This window comes from Lepidochelys kempii, chromosome 2 (genome assembly GCF_965140265.1).
Source record: "Lepidochelys kempii isolate rLepKem1 chromosome 2, rLepKem1.hap2, whole genome shotgun sequence".
NCBI classification, from domain to species: domain Eukaryota; kingdom Metazoa; phylum Chordata; order Testudines; family Cheloniidae; genus Lepidochelys; species Lepidochelys kempii.
Genome location: NC_133257.1, coordinates 181,910,229 through 181,927,310, shown reverse-complemented (window position 1 = coordinate 181,927,310; position 17,082 = coordinate 181,910,229). Strand labels below are relative to the sequence as shown.

At 41.7% G+C, this 17,082-nt stretch overlaps 1 protein-coding gene across 9 annotated transcripts in view; it reads right to left on the bottom strand.

Annotated features, from left to right (window-relative positions):
* The window catches only part of DPY19L1 (dpy-19 like C-mannosyltransferase 1), a 135,416-nt gene that overhangs the window by 47,605 nt on the left and 70,729 nt on the right, over window positions 1–17,082 (bottom strand). For 5 of the 9 annotated variants that reach the window (XM_073332906.1, XM_073332902.1, XM_073332899.1 and 2 more), the window contains 3 exons: window positions 8,190–8,364; window positions 5,267–5,366; window positions 3,220–3,345 (listed from right to left, as the gene is read on the bottom strand). In XM_073332906.1, coding sequence (XP_073189007.1) covers window positions 3,220–3,345; window positions 5,267–5,366; window positions 8,190–8,364 — 401 coding nt within the window. The remainder of the gene's footprint in view (window positions 1–3,219; window positions 3,346–5,266; window positions 5,367–8,189; window positions 8,365–17,082) is intronic. The other 4 variants (XR_012157446.1, XM_073332901.1, XM_073332900.1 and 1 more) reach the window with 1 other exon arrangement.

Genomic DNA, 17,082 nt, shown 5'->3' with positions numbered 1-17,082 from the left:
ATCCCCTGGATTGAACAGAATACGTGGCATTTCCTGTTCTGACAGGAGGGGAACAAGTCCACCTGGGAAGTCCTCCACTTCCAGAAGATCATACTGATCGCCTCCAGATGGAGTGACCACTCGTGGCAAGATGAGAAGGTCCTGCTGAGGTGATCTGCTAACACGTTCCTGGTCCCGGGCAGATATGTGGCTACCAGATGAATGCCATGCCACACACAGAAGTCCCAAAGGCAGAGAGCTTCTTGGCAAAGGGCCAACGACATAGCTCCACCCTGCCTGTTGATGTAATACATTGCAGCAGTATTGTTAGTCAGGACCTGCAACACCTTGCCCTTCAGGTGGGACAAGAAAGCCTGAAAGCCCAGGTGAACCGCTCTGATCTCCCTGACTTTTACATGGAGGGCCAGATCATCCTGCAACCAGTGGCCTTGCATGCTGAGCTTGCCCAGGTGGGCTCCCCAGCCCAGATCCGAAGCATCAGAGGCCAGGGTCAGCGACGACCAGCGAGCCTGGAGGCAGGTGGGTATACATGTACTCGAATCCCATGGCTGGCACAAAGTGCTTTTTCTCAGCCCCCTTGGAGGTGGGAGGGATGCATGACAGGGTTTGCCAGAGGACCTGGGCTATTTTTAAGACCCCATGGGGCACTGGTCATGTAACACGGGCAAGGGTAGATGCCGAGAGCACACTGAATAGGATGTCCACCTGTTCAGCATCTCCTCTACCTCTAGGCCCAAGTTCTCGGCCACCCATTGAAGCAGGGCCTGGTGCTCTTTGAAGTTGTCCGGCAGCCTGGCACTTGAGGACCCTGCACCACCTCATCCGGGAATGACGATGATGACTGGACCACCAGGGAGGCTCCAGAACATCATCCTCCATGGGGGAAGAGGGTTTTGGGGTGGGCACTCGCTCCTCTCCCCTGCCCTCTGAGTGCACTTTGCGCACCAAGCCTGGTGCCGCCTGCTGTTGCTCCGAGGTGGCAGCCAATTAATGGTGCGAAGGGGGCATCGGCATCACAGGCATGCCCCACGCACTCCAGTAGGGCCACTGTGCCGGCCACTGTCTGTGTGGCCAAGATGGCATCGCAGAGGTCGATGAAGCCTCGGGTGCCCAATCGCGCCAGTGATGCCTCGGTGAGGGACTGAATTCCCTCTCTGTGCCAGAGGAATCCCCTTCCGGTGACCACAGTGGGGCTGTCGATGCCTGCATTTTGAATATGAGGACCGGGGATGGGGGGACTGGTACTGCGATGGAGACTGTTCCCAAGGTGCAGGGGACGGGGATCTGTGCCAAGAAGATGACCGGTGAGAGGATGAACGATGCCAACGATACGGTGACAGGCGCCTCCCTACAGGGGATCTGCGTGGAGAGGGCAGAGACCGCAATCATGGTGCCGGTGATCTAAGGCGACCTGCAAAGCACCTGCGTTGCAAAGCTGGAGATCTGCAGCGTGGAGACAGAGCGCATTGTCTTGGCTCTGGCGATTGGCGACACTCACTTGCCCTCTGGGGGGCTTGACAGCTGGCTTACTGTGGCCACAGCTGTAAGAACTTTCGACCCAGGACGCAGAAACAGCATGATATCCATGCACATGGTGCCAGCGATGCTGATAGAGGCCTCTGCTCTCTGGGTGCCAGGAGAGCTTTGGAAGGTGCCATAGGCCTGGGTCCCCAACCGCTCCTGGGAGTTGGTGGCAGATCCCTTGGGGGGCTAGGGCCCCCCATTGGGGAGGCACATCCATGTGGCTCTGGTGTGGGTGGGTGGCCCGAACTGGGTCCTTTGCACAATACCCCATGGCCTTTCTTGCTCAGTACTGGGGAGCAGTCTTTCTTGGACTTCTTTTTGGGCACCGGTGATGGAGAGCAATGCCGGGCAGAACCCAGTGCCGGGCATGCACTACGCACCAAGGCTGAAGTGCTAGGGGCAGAGTCTGGCCAGGAAGGCTCCGACGCCGGGCGGAGAGCAACCTCCATGAGGAGGGCCGTCCAATGGATGTCATGCTGTTTCTGCGTCCTGGTCGAAAGTACTTACAGCTGTGACACATGCGATTCCCCCAAGCACTTCAAGCAGCTACTATGGGGGGTCACTTACAAGCATAGGCCTGTTGCAGTCAGAGCAGGGTATAAAATCTGGAGACTGGGGCACGCTCCACCTGGGGCGAAGTCCCCGTTGGGACTCTAACTTCTAACTACACTACGTAACAACCACTTAAACACTGATTACTATAAACAAACTGCTTACAAGGCCCTAAGGCTTGAAGACAGTAGAAACGAAACAGATAGCTCTTGCTAGGCAAGGAAAAGGCACTCTGACGAACCACCATGAGTGGTAAGAAGGAACTGAAAGGGTGTAGAGCTGGCGGTGCCTAATATACCGACGCATAAGCACGGCACTCAAGACAGCGCCACAGCCGACCCTACGGATACCGGTAAGGCAAAAATATCCGACAACCGTGCGCACACCTAGAATGGAACAGACATGAGCAAGCATTCAAAGAAGAAATTATATTACAAAATCAAAGAAAAAAGCGTATAGTCAGAAAAAGTCTTGTTTGGGTTTTGTAACATCTATTTCATTTCCATGCCTAATTAGCATTTTGCAGAAAAAATTCAACATCTTTGGACCTCCTTACACATACACATCTGCAACTGCCTTCACAGCATAGCTATCTGCTTGCTCTGCATTAACTTTAATTGTGTTCTACAATTATGTTTAAGGTTATAATCCTAAAAGGTTCACACACAAGCTTAACTTTACACATATGAATGAAGTCAATAGAACTACTGTGTGTAGAGTTACTTGTGTATTTGAAGGATCTGGGCCCAAATTTGTTTCTGGTACTTAATTATGGTTAAGGATAAATGTAAATTCAAACTGCATATCAAACACAAATTATCTAATACCTAATGTTCATATACCTGTGGGTATATTTGAACAACATACCCCGACATAAAGAGGCTCAGTGACTGTAAAGGTTGTAAAGTCTATCTTTCTATTCACACATCCTAATTTTGTTTGTGTGGATAGAGAGCCTGGCTCTGTCTGTATTAATTCAATTCATACAGTTTAAGAACTTGTGCTAAATGTGAAATAAATCTGCAAGTTCTAATGACACAGTTACCGTAATTCTCTCATCAATCTCCACAATCCAAAGACAAGATCCAGTATATCCTCAGCTATACTTTGGACAGACTATTGATGCTGAATACTAATACTTACTTAGTTCTTCTTATGCACCATGACTCTTCTAAGATGTAATAATTCACTCCTAGTTTTAACAAATCTTTTTTCACTTCTTTTGCTGGTTTTCGACTATACATGGAATACACTATTTTAGTTCTGGCCCTTTGAAAATAAAAAATCCATAAAAGCTGTTAGGAAATAGGATGGGAGGGTGGGGAGAACCAAATTATTTAGGATGAATAAAATAGCCAGCCTGAGATACCATAATGAGGGGGATTGTATAAAAAAGGCAGACCGCTTTGTAAGAAAAGCATGTAATAAAATTATATTTATGTTAGAGTACTTGGGTTTAACATTTCTTAAGTTATTTGCCCTCCTATTTAAGACATGGCACCAGGAAACACTGCAGCTTCTTATTTCATACTGACTGTGTATCACTTGTGGGAGAGAAGCAACGACTTTCTACTGAATTGGTCTTTAAGACACATTTATATTTTAGATGATTCAGTTCCAGACATTTTGTTCTAACTTCACTCAGATTCATTCCACAGATTTTGACTGAAGTGGGTTATGTTTCTTCTGGTTTAATGAGAAACAAGATGAATTTCCTGGTGGACCCGTTTGCCCTCCCAGGAAAGTGAACTTCCTTCGATTTGTAAAGAGAGAAACTTCAAAAACAGAACTTGTTTCTTTCCATTTCCCACTAGCCTGAACAAAACATGATTTTAGTTTAAAGACAAGAAAGGGTGAGCAGAATCACTAAAAAGGAAAGCCTGGCATTGTGATCTACTGTCAATGCACTGAAGCAATGTACATAATCATATAATAACCTTAATAGAATTCTATTTGTCCTGTAAAAGAGAAGGTTGGTGAAAGTCTGAAGACATGCAGTGAATCATTTAGAATATTCTCTACAAAATCCTGTCAGTCTAGTGCTCATATGATTGTGGGATGGGGAAGTAAGGCAAATAGCTGTTTTGCAGACTTGTCCCAAAATATTAAGGCTCTGATACCAAGTACAGTTGAAGGGGATTGTCTGGAGACAGAGAGCAACATGATTATAGTTGGATCTTACATGTGACTAGAAATATACTATAAACATGTGGCACTATCTGTGTGCTCCCCTTCCCCTACCCTCTTTCCACAAACTTGAGTTGCTGAAGACTGTTGCAATGATACTTGTGGATAAGATGTTAAAACTTTTTAAATAAATGAATTTCAGAAGCCAATTTACACAAAAAGTTCAGGTTCCGAAAACTGCAAGGAAAACAAATTAAGCCGTCAAATGCCATATGAAATGAACTGATCAAAAAAGTCTGTGCAAAATTTGAATTTCAATCAGTCTTAATAAAAGAAGTTCTTAACTTAATAATCAACATTTAAATAATATGGATTTAATATTTCAAGAAAACACAACCCTTGCTTCCAGTAATAACTAAGTAAAACCTGCAATCTTGAGAACTTGTCTGTTCACTGGGCCATGGGAAAACAGAGCAACAAGAGGTAGATTTAGTAGCAGGATGTTGCTTCAGACTTCATAATTACACAATATTTTTGATTACTAAGGCTATATTTATACTTTAAATGCTACGGTGGCACAACTGCAGCTGCATTACTGTAGCACTTCAGCGTAGAGACTACCTATGCTGATGCGTGGACTTCTCCCGTTAGTGTAGGTAATCCACCTTCCCAACGGGCGGTAACTCAATCAACGGCAGAATTCTTCTGTTGATCTAGAGCTGTCTACACTGGGGACTAGGTTGGTTTAATTATGCCATATAGTGGTGTGGATTTTTCATACTCCTGAGCGACACAGCTGAGTCGATCTAACTTTTTAGCATAGACCAGCCTTAAGTCTGAACCATTACAGTGTCTCTACTACTTCTATCCCACAATGGACTATTGTCCTTCAACTTGCTGATGACTATTTTAAAACAATGTTGATTAGTCAAATAAAAATATGACCTAGAACTTCATGGGTTTTTAAAAGATTGTACTAGACAACATGATGATCATTCCTGTTGTACATCGCAAGGCTAAAATAATTAATGTTAGAGGAATAAAACTGAACTTTGAAATTTACCTCAGCCCTGCATCTTCATAATGGGGATGATTTACAATCGGTCGAAGGGCAGACAACTTGACACTAGCCATTGTAGGCATCGCTCCTGCAAAAACAGCATCTGTAATATATAATGAAAGACTTATTTAAAGCAGGGATAATTAAGAAAAGGGGAGAAGAGATTCAGTTTCAAATAGTCAAACCAGGACAATACAACAGAATAAATGTAAGGACGGAGAGATCTGTTGCACTTTAAAAATAAATAAATAAATAAATCCTTAAATTTAATTGCTCTGAAAGCTTGGTTCAAATAGCCTGTGAAGAGATGCTCAAAAGACAAAGGCCAAGGATTTTCAAAACTATTTATTTGGGATGATAAGCACCCTCTGGAAAAAAAAATCTGACTTATTAAAGCAACTCAAGTTGAGCACCCAAAACGAGGCATGCAAAAATCACTGGTCATTTTGGAAAGTCTTGAGTACTGTATCAGTCTTAAGGAATTAAACTATTAAATTTGTGGACTTAATATATTTTATTAAGTCTTTTTGGTCGTGAATCTGTATATTGACACATTCATGCCAGTGTCGATTTTTACTTGATTTCTGATGCATGTACACCCAAGTATTTCCCACCTGACTGTGATATAAGTCCTTAGTGCATGCAGATAGTTATAAAAGTGAAAGTATCTATTTACGGAGAAGCAGCTCATTTTCTGATTTATCCGTCTACCTTTGAACAACAGGAGAGGAACAAACAGGGACATGCCCTAGAATGAATAGGGCGTGCTCTACTGATGAAATGAAGAGCAAAGCCCAAGTCTGCATATGGATCCATGTGGATAGAACCCTACAATTTATGTTGAGTCCATTTAAGTCTATTAGTGATACTACAGCAGTGCCTAGGGGTCCCAAACAAGTTTGAAGCCCAACAGTATTAGGCTCTGTACAAAATTATAGTAAAAAACAGCCTCTGTCCAGAAGAGCTTATAAAACTAATAGAGAGGGGAAACAGAACCAAGTGACTTGTACAACGTCATGCAGCACGTCACTGAGAGCTAGGACTGAAATGAAGGTCTCCTCAGTCCCAGCTCAGTATTTTATCCACTAGATCATGATGCGTCAGTCAACTGAGCACTGTATATGTACAAAGGTCCACAAACATGGCTCCAACTGCATGAACGATACCCAAGTACGTGAATGCTGTTGCACTTAAGAACACAAGCATTTTCAAAAAGTATGTTCATCATATTTCAGGAGAAACTTTTGAGACAAATAATGAACTTTCCTTTAGGAATTTTTTTCTTCTGAATAGAATTATACTGAGGTTTTAGCCAAAATGTGATTGTCTTCAAGAAAAAAGGCATACAAGATGTTACTAACTTATACTAACTGTTGTTCTTTGAGATGTGGGTACAGACATGCACCCAGTATACCAAAGCCAGAGAACTTTGCCTAGCAGTACCCGTAGAGGCGGTGCACACATCCTCTAGCTCCTTAGACCCCCCCCCCCAGGTTATTTAGGGGCAGTGCTGCCTCAACCTCCCTCTCAGCACACCAAACATCAAGAATTGAAACTCCTATGTAGAGGGGACAGAGGGTGTGTCATAGAATACACATCTGCACCCACATCAAAAGGAACAGTAACAGCACATTAAAATAACTGTCCTTTCTTCTTTGAGTGAGTGCAGACATGTATTTCACTTAGGTGACTGACCAGCACTATCAGGACATGTGGCTCACAGTCTATTCTGAGAGCAACTGCAAGACTGCCTTCCCAAAATTTGCAGAATATCATCATGCTTTGTAAAATTATGTATGGAAGACCAAACAACAGCCCTGCAAATGTCCAGTATTAAAATATCACTGAGAAATGCAACGGATGTCACTTGGGACCTCATTGAAGTAGTCATGGCCACAAGAAACACTGTCTTTTGGCGTAGAAAAGACAAAGAACAAATTGCCTGGGGCTCAAATAGAAAACCCATCAGGGCAGCCAACAGAGTGCTAAGGTCCCATTGAGGAATCACTTCCTTTACCAATGGAAAGAAACGAGTGACCCCTTTCATGAATCTGGCTACAATGGCATTTGAAAAACTGATTTCCCTTGGATAGAGGATGAAATGCTGAAATTGCTGCTCAGAGGACCCTCAACGAACTGATAAGACAGACCACAGGACTGAAGGTATAATAGGAACTCCAAAATGTCCTGAATGCAGGCTTGCCTCAACTGAACTCCCTGGGGACAAGAACTAAGTTGAAATACATTTCCACTTAGCCAAATATGTAGTCCTACGAAAGGACTTTCTACTACTAAGTTGAACCTGTTGAACAGCTGTGGAACAGTGCTCCTTCTGATCTAACCATGCGGCATCCATGCGGTGAGATGTCGACTGATTGGAGCTGGATATCAACAACAAAATCCCAGAAAGACTGAGATAAAGAAGCTTGAAGTAAACTCTCACACCGATTGCTCCAACTCTAGCCATGCATGGCAAGAAGGAACTGATGGTGGTCAGGGTAGCACCACCTTTAAATAACCTGAGGAGGAGCTAAGGGGTCAGAGGACACAAGTGCAGCACCTACAGTTACCTGTAAGAAAAATTCTCTGGCTTTGGTGCACCTGAGTGGAATACATGTCTGCCACTTGCAGAACAGAGGATTCTCACTTAAACATAAGTGAAATACAAGGAACGTATCCCAGCATTCCAAATATGTTAGTTAAAAAAATTGTTTAATTTAATCTGTGTCAAAAACCATATGTGTAATAGCACAATAGTATTTTGAAAAATGCAGTTAGCATTTTAATTGGCTTAATCTTGATTCAATTCCAGCATCTAATAAGGTTTAACTGCTCCTGACTGACTGCATTTTGACAGATTATTGCTAAAAATTCCTTCAGTTACAGCTCAAATAAGGAAATCATCACACACAACTAAATAGTTTACCTTGTCTGGTACTGGATTTTATCCATTCTAAAAGTTCTTCCTGTGGCAAATTGCTAAATTCTCCCATTATGTTCCACTGATTCTGAAGGTTTGCTGATCCCTCTATTGCCATTATTGCTAAAATAGCAAAGACCAATGTTTTGGGCTGAATTTTGCCAAAGAGCCATCCAAACAACTGAAATATAAAAGCCAGTTAATTCCAAAATACCTACAGTATTATACAATATTCATGTCTTATGATTTTAATTTCTCCAGTAGAACCTGTCACACATATTACAATCAATCACAGATGTTCTTTTAGGGCCCAGTCCTGCTCCTATTGACGTCAATGGAAATTCTGCCATTAACTTCAGTGAGAGTAGGATTAAGACCTTAAGTATTCACTTAAGTTGACTCCACTGGAGTATGCTGCTCCTACTTTTCTTATACTATAAAATAAGAAAATATGCATTAATGCAACTTTAAATTTTCAGTGATCATAAAGTCAGGGAATGCAGCAGTTAAGGTTCATTCAGCAATGTCATCTAAATCTCACATATGTAGTATTTTATATTCTTGTCAAATGAACAGTTCAGTATATTTATGATCATTTTAAATGTATTTCATAAAAAGATACAGGGAAGGTCAACTTTTTTTAAGAACCCAGAAGCAAATCAGAAAGGAAAGAGTTAATGGTTAGAAATTTACTGTTACATCACATCTATTCTTTCCCTCTCCCACACTGAAAGAGATAGGCTTTGTTTGAACAACAGTGCAAATGGTTTGAAGCAGACTTTGAAGTGCACATCTCAGTAAAATGAGTATTGTGTAGGGAAACAGGAATTCTGTTTTACTGCTCTATTGTTTTGCTTGATCAAGGACAACCAATCCCTGCCACACTTTCCCTAACCCCCCAAGTACCCACAAAACATATCCCTTAATTTTTATTGGCAACTTCTGAATTAAAAAAGCAAGGGTACTGGGGCTTAGTACGTAAGTCTGACAGATGGAGTCTAGCTTCTTCCTAGAGCATTTTTCTCATGCATCAAGGAGGCGGCTTATGATTATGATAATCTTATAAAAGATAAGACATAATCTTATAAAAGATTATGGCTGACATGCCTTACACTGACTGGAATGGCCCTAGGAGCTCTTGCATCCAGCATAGATTAGAGCAGACATGAGATTGCCCTACCTTACACAAAGGGGATGAGAAGACCTCGCACTACCTCCAAGACCAAGGAAGTGTAAGAGTGGCTTTCAGCCTCCCCCATTGGGTTCTCAGCCAAGAATAGCTCAGGCAAACTCAAGAATCTGGCTGTATATGTATAAAAAGAACTGGACGGAATAACTGCTTTTTGGTCCGACTAGGATTAGAGGGGAGTCAGGACTAAATGATTGTCCAGCCTTGTCTAGAATAAGGTTCTGGGAGGATTTGATATCTGTGGGATGGATGTCAGGATTAAGCAATTATGAGAGTGGTAAGGGTGAAAACAGTTTACAAAGATTTAGGAACATAAGACAGAACAGCAAGCGATCTGGACCATCTAATCTAGTCCCCAAGATAAGTAGTAGGAAGGAGACTGTCAGTGAAGATAAAACCTCAAAAGGTGGGGGGGTTTTTACAGTGAGATAACTAATGCATGATAGTTATCTTGCTGTAAACTCCTAAGCAGAAACAAGGCAGTTGTTTAAAATTCAGGAATACTTGCTTGGTAATTAAATTGTAACACACTGCAATATTAGTTACCAGTTACAAACAACAGTACCTAAGCTTTCAACTTTGCTGTGTTCACATCTACTTTAAATAAGACAGACATGAGCATACTGTGTGAGAGCAAGGCTTAGGAGTGAATTGGAAATTACAGAAAATTGAAACACATGCACAAGTTTGTCTAAAAAAAATCTGTTTTGCTACAGTTCAATTAAATTTGCAGAGAACAAACATTTAGCTAACTGCTGCAGGAAAGAGAATATTTGATTTAAACTAGGGCTGTCAGTTAATCGCATTTCACTCATGCAATTAACTCAAAAAAATTAATCGTGATTAATCGCACTGTTAAAACAACAGAATACCAATTGAAATTTATTAAATATTTTTGGATGTTTTTCTACATTTTAAAATATATTGATTTCTATTACAACACAGAATACAAAGTGCACAGTGCTCACTTTATATTATTATTTTTATTACAAATATTTGCGCTGTAAAAATGATAAATAAAAGAAACAGTATTTTTCAATTCACCTCATATAAGTACTGTAGTGCAATCTCTTTATCATGGAAGTGCAACGTACAAATGTAGTTTTTTTGTTACATAACTGCTCTCAAAAACAAAACAATGTAAAACTTTAGAGCCTACAATTCCACTCAGTCCTAATTCTTGTTCAGCCAATCGCTAAGACAAACAAGTTTGTTTACATTTACAGGAGGTGCTGCTGCCTGCTTCTTATTTACAATGTCACCTGAAAGTAAGAACAGGCATTTGCATGGCACTTCTGTAGCCGTCGTTGCAGGTATTACATGCCAGATATGCTAAACATTCGTATGTCCTTTCATGCTTTGGCCACCATTCCAGAGGACATGCTTCCATGCTGATTATGCTCGTTAAAAAATAATACATTCATTAAATTTGCAACTGAACTCCTTGGGAGAGACCTATATGTCTTTGGTTCTGTTTTACCCGCATTCTGCCATATATTTCATGCTATAGCAGTCTTGGATGATGACCCAGTACATGTTTGCTTTAAGAACACTTTCACAGCAGATTTGACAAAATGCAAAGAAGATAGCAACCTGAGATTTCTAAAAATAGCTACAGAACTCAAACCAAGGTTTAAGAATCAGAAGTGCCTTCCAAAATCTGAGAGGGATGAGGTGTGGAGCATGCTTTCAGAAGTCTTAAAAGAACAACACTCAGATGTGGAAGCTACAGAACCCGAACCACCAAAAAAGAAAATCAACCTTCTGCTGGTGGCATCTGACTCAGTTGATGAAAATTAACATGCATTGGTCTGCACTGCTTTGGATCTTTATCGAGTAGAACACATCATCAGCATGGACGCATGTCCTATGGAATGGTGGTTAAAGATGAAAGGACATCTGGCATGTAAATATCTTGCTACGCCGGCTACAACAGTTCCAGGAAAATGCCTGTTCTCACTTTCAGGTGACATCGTAAACAAGAAGCAGGCAGCATTATCCCCTGCAAATTGTAACCAAGTTTGTCTGTCTGAGCGATTGACTGAAGTAGGACTGAGTGGACTTGTAGGCTCTAAAATTTTACATTGTTTTATTTTTCAATGCAGTTATTTTTTGTACATAATTCTACATTTGTAAGTTCAACTTTCACAATAAAGAGATTGCACTACAGTACTTGTATGAGGTGAATTGAAAAATACTATTTTTTTGTTTTTACAGTGCAAATATTTGTAATCAAAAATAAATATAAAGTGAACACTATACTCTCTGTATTCTGTGTTGTAATTGAAATCAATATATTTGAAAAGGTAAAAAACATCCAAAAATATTTAAATAAATTGTATTCCATTATTGTTTAATGCGATTAATTTTTTTAATCGTGCGATTAATCGCGGTAAATTTCTTTAATATCTTGACAGCCCTAATTTAAACAGATCTGTTAATAATTTCTTAAAGATGTGGAACAGTAAGACCAAACAACTATTCCTGTGAATCTGACAAAAGAAAAATAGCACTCTTTGTATAGAGTGTGGATTTAAGAAAAAGGAAGTCCTAACTGACTGGACATTGTTTAAGTGTAAAATGAAATACTACATTCTAAGAAAACAATATGTACCCTATTTTCATGGCTTTAATAGCTATTCCTCCCGCAGCCCCAACTCCAATTTCTCTTGGTCTCCTTTATGTATCTGAACTCTTTTTTCTTATGCTATTTTTTTAAGAGGTTGTTCATAATTTTATCAAATGTATGAGCAAAATACAAGGAAAGGAAAGGGCAGAACGTAATATATTAGGCACTTACAGAGTTTTAAAAAATATGAAAAAAATATCATGTCATGAATTTTGTCTCCATTTTCAAGTTTTTGGGAAAATGGGGGAAGATGATTCTACAGAAATGTTTTTGTACTTGTATGAATATAAATAATCTTGGTCTTTTCTCCAACCATTAAATTTTTAAAAAAAGAAAAAGAAAAACTTAAAAAGCTGATAGGGTTGCATTGCTGGCTTCATTCATTCTTCTCCAACAGATCTCAGATGGTCATGATGGGCAGCTGCTTGGTGGTTCTCACCACCTGTGGAGCATTGCAGGCTTCATTCTTACTATTACCAGTGAAGGAAACAGTAAGTGACTACATCAATAAACTGATGACATCTCTACAGGCACATCTTATCTAGTGCAAACAATGCTAGCTCCCAGCTGTCTCAGTGTTCAAAGGAAGTTGGAACTGGATGAAAACCACCGGCATAAACTAAATCACGAAAGCTGTTGATATTAATAAGATACTATTAAGCTCATCCTCCCAGTGTTCAAACAAGTGAAGGTGTGGGGGTGTTCCTGCTGGACTCATTGCTCCTGAATAGTCAAATGGTATCAGAAATACTATCTTTCATTTTCAACTTACAAGGAGATCTTTGCTCTGGTGGAGTAACATAACCCACAATGATCCGGGCTGAATTACTGTAGTTCTCTCGCTCTAGTACTGAGGGCAACTATCACATGAAAACTTCAACTACTAAATCAACTCATCTACTAAATCAAAAAGGCTAAAGAGTCTACATCTCACCAGTACTTTGCATGCTAAATAGCTCCTCATTCAACTCTTCATCCATTTCAAAGTACTGTTTTTTCTCTCTGAGACCACTTCTCCCTTCATGACTTACCAGAGTAGTTATGATTGACCAGAGGGCTACAGCAGACTAGCCCCTGAGTTGCACTCTGGGTTAAGGTGTAGCAGAAGGTCCTAAACTGTGGCACACATTTCCTATGCTGTAATGGAAGAGTTCTAGTCTTGTCAAGATTTGAGCAAGATATAAAGATCCATCCGTTTACACAGGCTTTCCAACAATAACAAAGCAGCAAAAGAGCCCAACAGCATTCTCCTGGGTAACAGAAATCAACAACTAAAATAAGGGAAGAATGAAGAAGAATTTAGGCCTATTTTGTACAGAATTCACTATGAATCAATGCTTTAACCACCACAGACATATCACAGTGATGGGCACATTAGAAGTAGGAAGAGACAGAAAAAAAAAGACTAAATATTTATTTTATTGCTTTTCTGGTTCAAAGGGCAACTTTTATTTCAAATTACAATACACTGACATTTGTTTTGCTAATTTACAGACCCCTGAAGATACAGCTTTAGAATGTCTATTTTGAGAATCTTAATGGAAGTTTTGTTAAAATACTATTACTCACAAAAAAACTTTAAAAAAATTATGTTGCCAGTGCACTTTACAGATGCAGAACAGAGGCACAGAGAGATTAAGATCAAAACTTTGCACTCATTTTGGGTGCCCAATTTGAGACAAGGACCTAGTTTTTCAGGGTACTTAGCATTATATAGCACTTTCTATGTTCATATCACAGCTCCCACCAACTTCAGTTCCAGCTGAAAGTGTGCAGCAGTTAAGCAAATCAGACCCCAGGATATCAAGACAGGCACCCAGAAAATAAAGACACAATTAGTGACCACCTGTGAAAAATATGATTTATGTGACTTGCCCAGCATCACATGGGAACTCTGTGAGAGAGGCAAGAAAAGAAGCCAATTCTCCAGGGCTCCATGAAACTGGTAATCATGAGATCATCTTTTATCTTCCTTGACTCTTACTACACACCTTCCAACTTCGGCAACAAACAAGGCAAGGGTCTTACAGACAACAACCTCCTTTTCTACACAACCCCCAGAACAGATCTATCCTGTTTAAGGAACAAGGAAAGGGAATGCAGGAAGGGAAAGAACACAAAAAGTGGTCACATAATAAGGAACATTTACTAACCTCTTCCATAACTGTTGTTCTTTGAGATGTGTGGCACATGCCCATTCCACTTCAGCTGCATGCATGCCCAGTGCACAGCTGTTAGAGATTTTTCCCTCAGCGGTATCTGTTGGGGTGGCACACATGCCCTCTGCTACTCTCATGCTGCTGCATGATGGTATAAAGTGTGGAACTGCTCCAAACTCTCCCCAAGTCCTTACCAGTCAGACTCCGATACAGAAGGGCTGGTGGTGGAACGGACACATTCAACACATCTCGAAGAACAACAGTTATGGAACAGGTTAGTAACTTGTTCCTTCTTTGAGCGATTGCACATGTGCATTTCATTTCAGGAAGACTCCGATCCCACCCTCAGATTGAAGGACCACATGTTCAAACTTGGCATCATCTCGAGACGCTGAGACGCTGCACTCTCCAAAGCAGTCATCTGCTCAGGCAAGACCATTGACTCTGGCACCAGCCCTGTTGATATTAGATGCCATCTTCCTGTGACTCTTTCTCGGTACTGGAGAAGGAGTATGGACCCAAGAATTAGCAAGATGACGAGAAGCACTTCTGATGCATGCAGATGTGTTTGGTACCCACTATGAGCGAGACGGCTCCGAGGATGAATGTAGGGCTATCTCCATCAGCAGAAACTTGGCCTCCCTGTCCTCCTTGGCTCAAAATCCCTGCAAGGTAGGCACCAAAACATGGACCTAAGTCTTCCCAAGACACTTCAGACAACTGGAGTGTGGGTCACTCACTGGAATGGCAGGGCTTAAAACCCAGTGACTGAGTCATGCCCCGGCTGAGGTAGCAGTACCCAAGAATAGGTAATTCTATAACTACCTAACACTATAAACTACTAAAACAAGGAAAAGACTTGTGATAGTAAGACCACACTCTCCAACAACCGTCATAGATGGTAAGAAGTCTCATGGGGTTGGGCATGGCGCCGCCCTTTATACCATTGCACAGCAGCATGAGGGAACAGAAGCCACCTGTGCTGCCCTGACAGGCACTGCTGAGGGAAAAAATCTCTGACAACTGCACTGGACACGCACGCACCTGAAGTGGAATGGACATGCGCAATCACTCAAAAAAGAAAAGACTATCATAATGCATGTGCACAATGGGGCTGAATTAAAATTATAAGTAACCTTAATACTGGCACTTCCTAATGGAGCGACTGACTTTGAAACCTGAATTATGTTCTTTTAACAGTTTTTACTGTTTAATTTCCTAGGTTTCCTAAAAAAAACAAACTGAAAAATATTCCAAATGTGATACCATACTGACACCCACGTGGTTCATCAGCAGGGTTGGAACATGTAGATCCACTACACAGACCTCTGGCCCTTAAGCTAAGAGAGGAACTGATAAAAATAGTTAGGTTGTTAATCACTATGTAGACCAGCACTAGAGCGGGAGGAGATACACACTTTGCCAGTACGTTTCACATAGATTTGCTTACAGCAGTGGAATGGTGAGATTCAGGAAACTTGGGTTCCATTCCAGGCTCTGGAAGTGTGTGCGCTTTAATGGGCACAGACTCTTCTACCTGTTTCCCTCAAGCTTGATGCTTTTCCTGCCCTATCTGCTCCAACCTTTCCCTTTCCCACCCCACCTCCTTGCTCTAGTCCTATTCGCTTTGTCTATCCTAGTCCCTGTCTCTATTACTCAGGGTTCACATCCAAGTCCCAGTTTCTTCACCCAGCAAATTCCAGTTCTCCCCCTCCACCCCAACACTTTTTCAGATCCATCACCTCTGCCCATTACCCCCCCGCCACACACAAAGGTTTAGTCCCAGTCTCTCCCTTCCAACCCCCAGTCATAGTTGCTCTTCCTCCACCACCCTTAGTCCCAGACTCCTATTCCTTTCCACCCCCAGTCCGGCTTTTGTCCCTTCTGCATTTGAATCAGACCAGCTTCCTTCTCCACACTGCCTGAGTGCCCACAGGGGGTCATTGATAGGACAGGTGCACAGACACTCCATTCTTAGTTCCAGTGCCCAGCCCAGAGCACTGGGAGCAGCCATTACTGGGAAAGTCTGGCTTTGCCCCTGCTACCACGCACTGAAATATATTCTGTCACTCTGTGGGGCTGGCGTATGTGCAATCCTGTTACATACAGAAGCTTTGAGGAGCTGGGGCATGTCTAGTTGTTCTGTGGAAATGGCACACGTGCAGTCCAGTCACACACACGAGTTGTGAGGGAGGGAGTGTGCACTCTGGTCAGCACAAAGAACTGACAGAGGCTCAAGCATGCTCAGTGAAGATGAAATCTTTGGAGATTTGCTGCTAAAAATCTAAGGAGCAACCCAATAGCTGCAGCAACAAGAGGAGCTGGAGGAGGCAAAGAAGTTGCCAGGAACTAGAGAGCCAGAGACCCCTGGAAGGGGTGGCCCTGAAGTCTGTGGACCAGGTATTGACTCAAGACTGCCTTCTGTTTGTTTGTTAACCTTTGTTATAAAAGAATAAATCTCCTTAACTGAGACTGGGTGTGGCAGTGCATACTTGAAGATAGGGTGCAGCGGCAGCCCCTCAGTGACAGATGGCAAAAGGCTTATCCCCGATACAAAGGCTTATCCCCAAACTCTGCCCCAAAATGGACACGTTTCAATACCCTGCTTCAATGCATGGCGGTGCTACAACTTGCCAGAATTTTTAAACATGGGCAAAATGTATTTTCCGCTAGCCTTTTTCTTGTAAACAGCTGAACTCTTTTGGTCGAAAATTTTCAAAACTCAGCCTGAGACAGACACTCGGGCATGGAAGATTTCATCTCAACAGTTAAAATTTGGCAAAGTTATAAGCAAGTGAAAACAGGGTGTACACTGGAAATTGCTAGACCACACCTTTAAAAACAATATTGTTGTATACTACAGTACTGTGTGTACTGTACATAATGACAATCAGGCAGAATGCATTTAACAGATATTTAGCT